The 11,899-nt window shown below is 41.0% G+C and overlaps 1 protein-coding gene across 1 annotated transcript; it reads right to left on the bottom strand.

Annotated features, from left to right (window-relative positions):
* Positions 1-916: 916 nt before the first annotated feature.
* On the bottom strand, positions 917-9,117 carry SHROOM2 (shroom family member 2; the record flags this gene model as incomplete). The annotated part of the gene is made up of 2 exons (XM_018553502.1): positions 917-1,836; positions 8,845-9,117. Coding segments are annotated over 2 exons (540 nt in total), but the record flags the coding sequence as incomplete, so codon positions are not given.
* Positions 9,118-11,899: the final 2,782 nt, after the last annotated feature.

Here is an 11,899-nt window from a genome sequence, read left to right as displayed (position 1 = left end):
AAGGCCCAGTGCTCTCAGAAACCAGCACTTAGTAACCGACCTGGTCTGACACACCCCAGAAAAATAATTCCGTGTGAGGACACATCATGGGGTTGTGGTTGTTAGATCTGCCAGCATAAGGCTTCATTCACACCTACTATATATTTTAGGTGCAATTAGGGATTCCAGCATCAGGAACTTGTGTTTTACTATAGCAGGAATCCCTAATCTGCTGTTTACAAGCAGCAGCTGTCACCCATACAAGTTAATGATCGGATGACAACAGGGGCATTTGAAATCGGCACACCGTATGTAATCGTATCACATCGATCGTGCGTCCAGGGAGTGTGATTCTTAACCGCACATAATCGTATCACATACCATTACATGGTATGTGTTGCATTCAAATGCAGCGGCTGTCACCTGATCTTCAACTTGAATGGGTGATGGCTGCCATTTGTAAACAACTTTTAGAGAAGTTTAGGGAATCCTGCAAGTCCCTAATGATCAGTCCCTAAAGTTAGGAATCCCTAACTTCACCTAAAATGTAGGTGTAAATGGAGCCTAAAGCATTGGGCTGTGATAGCAGGAAGCAGCAGTAGAGTAAGGCATTTGCAAGCAAGCATCATGCACAATTCTTAACATGCAGGAGCATTGGACTAAAAAAAGATAAAACGGTGTAGGACTTGTAGAACTGGGATTTAATGTAGCTGCTACATGTCAGCTTATCACATTTAGCGTCGAGGTGTTCTATTAATCTTGTGGTTTTTTTGTTTTGTTGTTTTTAAGCTCTACAAATCTTCTGCACTGAAAACTCAGGAAAATGCATTCTGGTGTCAACAAGCCCTCAAAGTTTTCTTTTTTTTAATGACAAACTGCCAAAACCAATGAAATGAAAAAAAAGTGTTTTTACTTCAAAATATCTGACGGTTAGGAATGTGATGTTCGTGTTGTGCTGTAAATCATGGTGCCCTGAGAATTTCTTTAAACTTTTTTATGGTTTTCTTTTCCCCTCTCACTCCATGAAATCAAATGTATGCCGACTCCATATGTTTTATGCTGTTTATTATTTTTTTTCCAGGAGAAAAGTGAGACAACGGCAGATTTTCAACATGGTAAAACTTCTTCATAACTGTGGTGGGAAGAGATCAGAAAAGAAAAATGAGACAGCAAAATAAAAAGGTTGTCAGGTATTCACTCTACCGGGGTTTATAGAGAAGGAATCTGCAGAAGGTTAAATTTGTGGTTGCTTGATTCATCGCTGTGCTGTAGGAAGTCCTACAAGTATCATATATTATATGTGATGCAAACGAGGATGCTGGCTACGTGCAGGATACTGTAACAGAACTCGCTATATGGAGAACTTAACATTGTATATTTAAATCTGCATTTCTAAGAGAAACACCTATGGATCTAAAATATGTCCAGTCCGACACAGAATAAAAAACAAATTAAATATATGTCTTCCAATCAGCTCAAAAATTATTGCTAGTAAAGTGTGTTTTCATTCTGTGTAACACAGTCACATGTGGAAATGAGGAAATGTGCGGTATAGCCCGGCCAGAAGTCCAGCTTTGGCGCTGCCATTTGCTATTTAACACGTTCCGCGGTGAGACTGTCAGTTAGGCATTTGAGTTGTTCTTCTCCCAACTTGATTTTGTCTTCCAGTTCTCGTTGTTCGAGGACGAGTGCCGATTTCATCTTCACAAAGTGCTCATAGTCTGCAAGGTTTTCCTCGTTAAGGTAGTGCGCCAGGATTTCGAAAACTGTGCGCTCGCGGCGGTCCAAGTTCTCTTTTAGCTCCTTTGCATCTTCGTGTTGCCTCGTCAGCAGCTTCCTCTTCTCAACTAGCGTCCGCTGTACAGAGACAAAATGTTCAAACTGATTAGCATCACAGCAAAACATACAATAGTCACATTATACATAAAAACGTTCCAATAGCTGACTTGCTGCTCGCCTCACTGAGCACTGATTTGCTGTAGGGAAAAAAGTTCAGGACAAAGCCAAGCAAAACATTGTGAATTGAATGAGGAAGCTTCAGAACTTCTTGGGCAGTTATTGCATTTTGTGTTCCCAATGTAGGAGGGAAAGGGGAATGTCCTCTCACTACCTGTGCTAAGAACAGGGAACCAAATAAACAGGAAGTAAATAAAAAATCTCTCCACTGGTGACAGAGACCGACCACAATAAAAACCCATCATATAGAACAATGGGAAAGGATAGCACCTTGATATATTTTTAATGTGGAGTGTCTTTCCCTTTTCCTGTGACTACTTATCTTCCCACTTTTTGTTCTTGTGTCACAGAGATATGCAGGGGGGGGGGGGGGGGGAATATCCACAATGGAGTCACAGACAGCAATAAAAGCCTGATAGAGATCCCAATCCTTCCCCAATCTATAAAAAAAAAACAAAAAAAACATTGTCTGGAGTTGAGCTTTAAACTTAGCTGAAAAAAGAAAAAACATTTTCTAACTTCAGGACAACAATGGCAATAAGTAAATGAAAATCTCTTTACAGTTGGTCTTAAACAGGCAGCTGTTGTGCTGGAATGGTGAGATGTTAGCCTGTCCTTTAAACCCTGTAGTGTGTTGGAAACCTGATAACCTGAAAAATGATCATGAGAGTATCCGTCACAGTGGTACAGATCGGATGTCACCGCTGTGACATCCGCGTCTGTACAGTTTTTTCCTCCAACTTGTGATAGAGGAAAAAGCTGAAACCGCAGGAACCTGTGCGTGTCTATGGGGAATCTGGTGTAAATAGTATTGTGTCCTTTTACATCTGATTACCCACGTTCCGACACGATCCAGTCTGTCAAAACGGAACGCTGTTCCTTCTGTTTTTTCAGAGCCAGCCGGAGGTTAATAGACTCGCATTGGGCATCTGATCGGGTCCGCCTAAAAAACAGACGGACCCGATTAGAGCGGCCATCTGAAAGGGGCCTAAGGCTCTCAGGCTGTTGTCCTATTGTAAACAATCTGAATTGTCGTCTAAAATTGACTCACACAGGTGACACTATGATAAAAGGTTTGCTGGATAAAGTATTGCTACAAAACAGCTATATTTCAGCAGACCCACAGTGTAGGAGAAATGGTAAGGGTGTTGCTGCTGGCACCAATGAGCTGCCAGTGCAAACTGAACTCCCCCAGCCCAATAACACAGTTGGCCGGAAACATGGCTATACTCTAGGCTGCAATTATAGGATATGTAATCAAGCCGGGAATAAAGTACAAGCCAGAATTTATTAGCTACTAAAGCTTAATGATTTCTGAATTTTAGAGCACAGCTACTATATCATTTCCAGACCAGCTAAATGGTAACTTTTTTCAAATTATTACCTTCACAATCAAAAATTCTGCACTATTATTCACGATGTGTAACAATCATCATCGTCAATTAAACAGTGAGGAGATTTAGCCCCACATTATACATGAGGATGCCGAGGACAGCTCACAAGCTGGGGTGGAGAGGAGAGAGGTGAGCAGCTACCGCCAGGGAGCAAAGATCAAGTAAAAGTTCTTTACACCTTACCCTCTTACAAACACTAGCAATTAACCCCTGCAGTGCAGGGGTAGGCTTACTGGAAGGAGGCATTTTGTTTATTTTTACGCGGACATAGTCCTCAATCTATTCATATAGTTTTCTTTGAGGTCAACTGATCCCAGGGTACAAACTACAGGTCCTGGATGACATTGCACATACCGATAAAATCCCCAACCGCTAACTCACCATGAATAATAATAACAATTCTGACATATGAACAAGCAGGTTTAACTACAAATGACAGGGCACCACAGCAAATATGTGCATGGTCACCAGATCCTCCATCTTAAGGGCCCATTCACACCGGATCTGTTGCGCTGCGATCCGTTGAAAAATGAAGTGTGAATGGGGCTAGTTCACACCGCTCCTTTCCGTTGCATTGAAAGAAAAAAAAAAAGGAAGTAAAACATGCACTACTTTTTTCAGTGCAATGTAATGCAACGGATCTGGTGTGAACAAGTCCCATTCACACCCATTCATTTTTCAATGCCCTTCGGTTAGCATCTGTTGAAAACTGGATCGCATCGCAACGGATTGGAAGGAAATCGGAAAAGTGCAATTGCAAGTCAACGGACCCTCCAATGACTTGAGATTTCCATTCGATTTTGTGGTGAATGCACTAGGGATACCGAGTATTTGGGCGCGATTTCCTCTGACAGTCAGTGCCGCGAGGGAACATGGAGCCAGTTTCCCAGCCAATCAGGAAGCTGGGCCACGGGTAATGACTCATGGCCCAGCTTCCTGATTGGCCGGGAAGCCAGCTTCCCAGCCAATCAGCATGGAGATGGCTTCCCAGCCAATCAGGAAGCCGGGTCATGGGTAATGAGCCGCCTCCCTGATTGACCGGGAAGTCGGCTCCATGCAGATTGGTTGGGATGCCGGCTCCTGGCCAATCAGCATTGAGCCAGGCAAACAGCATGGAGCCGGATTCCCGGGCAATCAAGAAGCGGGTGGTGGGTCACGACACGCTGTCCGGCTTCCTGATTGCCTGGGATGCCACGGCTGATAAAGAGTACCGGTACGGATACTCAAAAATCCCTAGAATGCACCCTAAAGTTAATCCACAGATCTGGGGTAAAACAATAAGCACGCGTCTAGGATAGCACTTATTTTCTTAGGAGTCTTTCATAAGTGCCTAATGCTTCTGCCATTAAAATAAATGATTATGCAGCCAAACTTTACCCCATGCTACTGAGCCCCTCTGCAATATTATGGTTAGCTATAGCTGTAGTTGTGCTCCTGTATGTGATATCCATGGCAGTGATTTCAGGCCTGTTGCCAGCTGTAGTGAGTAGAGTATGAACAGGGATTGTGTCCCCCTAATACACAATTCCTGTTTACACCCTACTTACAATAGCTGTACAATAGTCTATTAGGTGCATATATACAACAGTTCCTCCAATTTTCATAAATGAAGATAAAACTTTCACACTCATCATTTCAGCAATGTATCTAAATAGCAGTTTCTGCAAATGTCTTGAAGAGTCTAAAATCATCATATTCCAGCTGAAATCTACTTGACAAGTTTATTTGCATGACAGCGTGTATTAACACAATGGCAGGCAGGCTCAGGAGAACAAGCAATTTGTTCATTTTGGTATGGTTATATATGGTGTTATAAGAGATATAAAGTCCAGGGTGCTAGTCATACTGTCTCCTGTAGGAATGCCATTGACACAGAATCCATTATGAAAACTATAAAATATTTATCCTGAACATGAGAATTGTATAAGCATGTCTTTACATGGAGCCTTCAGGCACTGTACATGAGAATTTAACATACCTTTAAAAAAACATACAATACGGCAAAGCAGGGAAGCAGCATCATACCAGAATAGAATTGAACAGTACTATAAAACCATTCTAAGAGATCAGCATAGTAACAGATTATGTATTACTAAAGAAATCATGTATAATAGAACGCAAATAATGAGTGTCTTCTTATATTGTGGGTTCTTCTAACAAATAGGAACATATGGAAAAGAAATCAGGGAAAAATGCCATTTCTGTAGCTTTGTTAATAACCCTCGTCGTTCTAAAATGTTAAATAACATGCTATGTGCAATTAGGATCCAGTTCTCCCTGGCCTGGCTTTAGTAAAGTACTTTCTGAGTGCATGCTATGTGGTATTGCATTTTGTGCCTTGCTCCATCTGTTGAATAATCATAACAGTATAAGGCATAGTTATGTGCTGTAACCTATAGAAGCCCATCAGATCTGTATCTGTACAGTAATCAGACTTATCAATGACAATATGTCATTTCAGAATGAATGAACTCCCTTTGTAACACATTGTTATTGAACAACTCTCTCAATTTAAAAAACAAACAAAAAGCTAACTCTTGCAGTGAGGCTACCCCTGCGCTGCAAGGGTTAGGTGTTAATTTTGGTCTAGGGGCGTTCCCGCTGTGGAATGTCCCTTGACGTCATCACATCTAATGCAAGTCAGTAGACCTGCATTAGACATAATGACGCCAGGGGTCCCTAGACTGCTGGAGCCCAGTGGTGGAAAGGCTGAAGGGACCGGTCTAGCAGCCTGGAGAGAACAAGGATCTGGTGAGTATATCTGCATTATTTGAGTCCCCAAGCCAAAAGGAGCACCTAACGCTTACAGTGTGGGGGTAGCCCCACTGCAACGGTAATGTTTTAAATTTCTGGAGTTCTTCTGTAACTGAGTAAACCAAGGCACCAATCTTGTGAACTAAATTGTTCTTATGATAAATACGTTTATTCTTACAATGGTGTTAAAATAACCATGGCGCAACTTTGCGAGTTAAAATACTCTATTCACATGATCAAGTGTTATACTGAAGTGCTTTCATAGTCAATTCAGTCTATGGCAGCGTTTCTTTGACTGGTCTTAAGTCTCATGTACAGTGCATGTTTTGCAGGTCATCCCACATCCACAGATCAAGCAATTACTGCTTTGGTAATGCAGTTTAACTTTCTATATGGAAATCCACTAAATATGACCTAATGGATGCTTGTTACGAGGTTTTGAAACACTGTCTATACAAATATTCATAAAACCCTTTAGTTGTAGTAAAAGAGATTTGCCTGATGTGGGCTAAAAATACAACTGGATGCATTTAGTAAATGTATCTATAAGCAGTGGATTTGTGAGTGACTTTTTTTTACATGCACTATATGGCCAAACATGTGTCGACAGCTGATCACACTAAAGGTGGCCATACACTCTACAACCATCGCAAGACTTTAGTCTTGCGATGGTTGTAAAGGGATTAAAAAAACGTACGATCTGCCTGCACCCAATTTGATATCTTCTGCCCCCATGTGCTCCAAGATGGAGACTCTCATAGTTTAGAGTTAGGGCCGCACTATAGGAGGTGCCTTGGCGCGGCAGTGCGGCTTACACATCCTTTGCAGAAGACGTGTATCCAAACCTCTGTCATTGTCCTTTGTGGTGAGACAAGTTGTTTTACATGCTGGTTTGTGAGTGTGCCATGATGCCTTTCTACTGTACCACTGTTCAAAGCCCATTTCGTGTGCACCTTACTGTATAACTGGTAACAAATTGTTGAGTGCGTTTGTCGTTTGTTTTGCCGTACAGTAGAAACGGTCGCACGTCTCCGTTCACACTGCTCGATTATCGGACGAAAACCCGATCGCATACGATTATCGTACGATAATCGTGCAGTGTATGGGCACCTTTACACTATATGAAAACGCCTTCATATGATTGAGGTTTCCAATGAAATGAATAGTTGAAGGGAATAGTACAGCAAACAAAATAGTTTTAGACAATTATGCATTTCCAACCTTGTGACATTCATCAATAGGGACCACAATATCCAGAACAAACTTTTTAATCAGAAAACTGTATTGAGAACAAGGGGAGACAACATGAGGTTGGAGAAAAGGGGGTTCAATCTTAGAATTCATAGGGTGTTCTTTACTGTGAGAGTAGTGAAATTGTGGAATTCCCTTCCACAGGCCGTGGTATCTGCTGATAGCATTGATAAATTATTCTTGATAAGTTTCACTTCATACAGTATACAAGGATATGGGAAGTGTTAGAGCTATATATTATCACGGACAACTACATCACCCGACTCCTCCCCCCTTCCCTTTGTTAGCCGACAGAGCCACTCGGGGAGGGGGGGAGGAGTAACATAGGGGAGGTTGAATAAAGACAAGGGTCCATCCAGTTCAACCTATGTATGTATTTGAGTGTGATTGTGTGTGTGTGTGTGTGTGTGTGTGTGTATATATATATATATATATTAGGGGTGCGGAAATTAACGATTAATCCGTCGATTAATCGTTAATTTCTTTGATATATCAAAATTATTTTGATCGATCAAAGTTCTTCTGATCCGTACTCACCTCTCCGCCGGCTTCCGGGTCTTCCGTCGGAGATCCGGTGACATCACAGACATCGACGTCATCGGATCGTTAATTTCCGCACCCCTAATACACACACACACACACACACACACACAAACACACACAAATACATACATATGTTGAACTGGATGGACCCTTGTCTTTATTCAACCTCCCCTATGTTACTATGACAACAGTTTGGAAGGCCCTTTTTGAATAAGAGTGGCCTGTTAACCTCAACTCTATTAACCAAATAATTGCAATTATTTGGAAAAGGTCTTCTTGGCTTTGGAGTTGGAAGTCCAACAGGCTCATATAGGTGTGATGGCCAAGTTTTCACAAACTTTTGAACAATATGTTTTTTATTTATAAAAAAAAAATTGCAGAGTCTGAGAAACTCAGTGAACATTTGGTCTTTGAGAAGGGAGTAAAAATGAATGTTCTTAGTATATTTTCTATCCAAGTCAAATGTAATATCACAAAAATACTGCATTATAGCCGCTAGAGTTCCATCTAGTGGCCATAATAAGGTATTTTCATTATATTACATCCGCCTTAGAAAGAAAATATACTAAGAACCTCCATTTATGCCTATAAATCGCACAGAACAAACATTTACAGTGTTTCGCAGGACAAATGGCTCTGCAAATTGTATATAAATACACCTTATATTGCTGACAAGTTGGTAAAAAATAATTTCAAAAGATCACGATCTCATAACACCCTAACTTTGATAAAAAGCACATCAAATTGTAGAAGCCTCTGTGGCCCCTAGTGACCAGACTGCTTACTTCATATTTCCAAAGAATAGAATACAGAACCCCGTTTAGTCAATGTGGAAAGCAAATCCATTTTTTCTTTGTATAAAGCTGCATTCTTAATGTTCTACATTAATGTTCTACTATATATATAAGTTTTCTATATAAACCTTACAGCTTTCCCCACAATGACAACATTTTCCCTTGTAGCTTACCCGTTCTTCTTGAGAGGCAGTTTCATCTAAATTATTAAGGGCATTTTCCACTCTAGCAAGTCTTCCAGACAGAGACAGCAGAAGGTTGACGATTTTCTCCAGATCCCCAACGAACATCCGAAACTTGTCAAACTCATTTGCTTTACAGACCTCTTTGACAATGACCTCAACCTCCTCGCCTAAAGAGTTGTTACATTGGATATCCTCCAAGAGGGTTTCCCGAGCTTCCCTCAAGACCTGCAGCTTCCTGCTTATACTGTCTATAAGTTCTTGCTGTGGGGAAGACAGACAAGCGGCATATTAACAATTTGGTTTATTAAATAAAGCTGTTACAAGATATGTTCTAGATTATACAGCATGAAGACAGTATAGATGAAGAAACTAAGCATGTGACATCCAGAGAATATTTAATCATACATTCATTTACCACAGAGCCAATAGCAAGTTGTGAGGTGGGGCCTCCTTCGCTCCCCACATGCATTAATGAGCCTTGCCCACCCATGACCCTGTCACCGGTTCACTGGTTTCCCATCTTGGACCACTTTTGGTAGGTCCTGACCACTGCAGATCGGGCACATCCCACAAGAGCTGCAGTTTTGGAGTTGCTCTGGCCTAGTCGTCTAGCCATCACAATGCAGCTCTCGTCAAAGTCGTTCAAATCCTTACTCTTGCCCATTTATTCTGTTTACAACACATTAACCTTAGAGGCAAAATGTTCACTTGCTGCCAATATATTCCACCTACTTCCAGGTGCCATTGTAATGAGATAATCAATGTTAACCACTTCACATTTCAGTGATCATAATGTTATGGCTGATCGGTGTATACCAAAAAAAAAAGACTTGACATCAGACACACCAACAATGGTCCTGTCATAAAAATATATATGTATTACTAATTACAATAAATTACTGAAGCATAAAAAAAGGAAAATACAATTTTAATTATCCCTTTACTAACACTGCAATAAACCACCTGGCAGTGATGCCGGTAACCGTCAATAATATTAAAGAGCAATTCCTAGCAACAAGGGGAAGTGTTCAACATGCCAAAAGTGCTTTCCAATAAACACATTGACTGTGCAAATGTTCACGCACATCCTTCTCTTACTGGGTCCGACAGACTTTGATCAGCAGCCACACAATGATTTAGTTAGGGGTGGACTGTGCCCATATGGTGCCTGCTGTAATCTCCTGCCCACGGCTGACTGGAGGATTGATGTCAGCATCACTGCTCCAGTTAGAGTGGGAACGGATAAGTTGCTCTCAGCTTGTCACTGCTGGAGGGGAACACAAATATTGCTGGACAGAGAGAGCTAGGTACCTGCTGCTGTGCCCTGAATTATGGTAACTTCAAAGGGCACAAAACTCTGCCACAATTATATGTTTACTGACACGGCTGTACCTGTGATGCCACAGTGACATGCCTATTGTCATGGCTGCATATGCAGTGCCACAATCATGCATATATTGTAATAGCTACACATTTAGTGCCACAATGACTGTGATCACCATGATGCTTCACATACCAGTGTATTATCAAAAGGTGCCCACGCAATGTCACTGCTGCCTGTGCAGATTCCAGAATTTCCTATGTATTGTCATCGCTGTATATATATTGCCATAGTCCTCATGTATTGTTATAGCTACCCATGTATTGCCACAATGACTGTGTATTGTCACAGCTCACCATTGTGCTTCACATACCAGTGTATTGTCAAAGCTGCCCATCCAATGTCACTGCTGCCTGCGATTCCAGAATTGGCCATGCCTTGCCACAACTGCCTTAACCCCTTTCTACAAAGAACTGTCACTATTAAACCAAAGACCCTAAAACACCAATATTTTGACCATGTCCCCGATTTACTAGAGTGCACTATGCATGCTCCCTAATAATCCTTTTGTATACATGTACTGAGCTAGTTTTGCTTGGCATGCTGCCACCTGTCTCTTCTTCAAATCTCAGAAACACAGCATTGTAAAGGTCACTGATATTAGGCAGAAAGGTAAGAAAGGGACAGCTGATCCCAATCCAATGCCCAATTGGACTGTGCAAATCCATTGTGGTCTTCTGTACTAACAAAATGTGCAAACAAAAATTCAGCTTTTTATTTCGGGGTTTTCAAAGTAAATAGCTTTACCTTATTCACCAACATTCATTTTGCAAAGAGAAAATATACCTAGTCTTTGCTCTACTTTGAAATGATAGCTTAAAAATAAAGGTGTAAGCATATGAAAGGCATTTATGAGTTCTTTTCTGGGGTGCAGATGTAGAATTTGCCTTCAGTAAGTTCAGTCTATGGTACTGGTATGAGTTGTGTGTTAAGTTGCCAACATGCTAGTGCCAAGGTAAATATCTGAAGAGCAGTGTGCCATAAGAAACAAGATAGGTAAGCAATAGGTCGTCCCTAGAAAAATATTAATGTTCAATGTGGTTAGCAAAATGTTTGCTTTTCTATTTTAGGATATGTGTCTATTAAACACCCTGTCCCTTTAAATAGTGCACAGATATGGAAACCAGTTACAAAGAACAATGAAATAGAAATGCTTTCTGCAGTGCTACATTCCAGTAGTAGATTTCCATCAAGCTGTGTCACTTCAGGCAGCCCAACTAAAAGAGGGAACATCATGTGTTAGATGAGCTGGTCTGGCCAGTACTCTGATCCTGGGATGATAACCAAGACAAAGCATGGATTATGTAGGAAGGAAAAGCCCACACATGCAAAACAACCTAGCTTTCATCTGCCTCACAGGATGAACTTCCTAGCTTTTCTCCATTATATTCAAGAAATATTACCATCTACAGCATAAAATGTTACAATTCTAGTATAATAAAATACTAAATAAACTACATGCTACTTTATTTAGCAACAAGACACCAAGTCAGAATAGTTAGAACAGTCTGATCCTAAAAGCGCCTCACTAATTCCTTTCGTGTATCTTGCTTCTATCCATTCACAGCAGTGCCTTACTGCAGCCTTCCCAACCCACCAGCAACAGCTTCTATCCACACCATAAAATAACTTTCAAGCGTCAAAGCCAAAAACTTTAAGTTG

Source organism: Nanorana parkeri, unplaced genomic scaffold, assembly GCF_000935625.1.
Source record: "Nanorana parkeri isolate BGI_ZX_2015 unplaced genomic scaffold, ASM93562v1 scaffold122, whole genome shotgun sequence".
Taxonomy (NCBI): domain Eukaryota; kingdom Metazoa; phylum Chordata; class Amphibia; order Anura; family Dicroglossidae; genus Nanorana; species Nanorana parkeri.
This window is presented reverse-complemented; position numbering and strand designations above follow the sequence as displayed.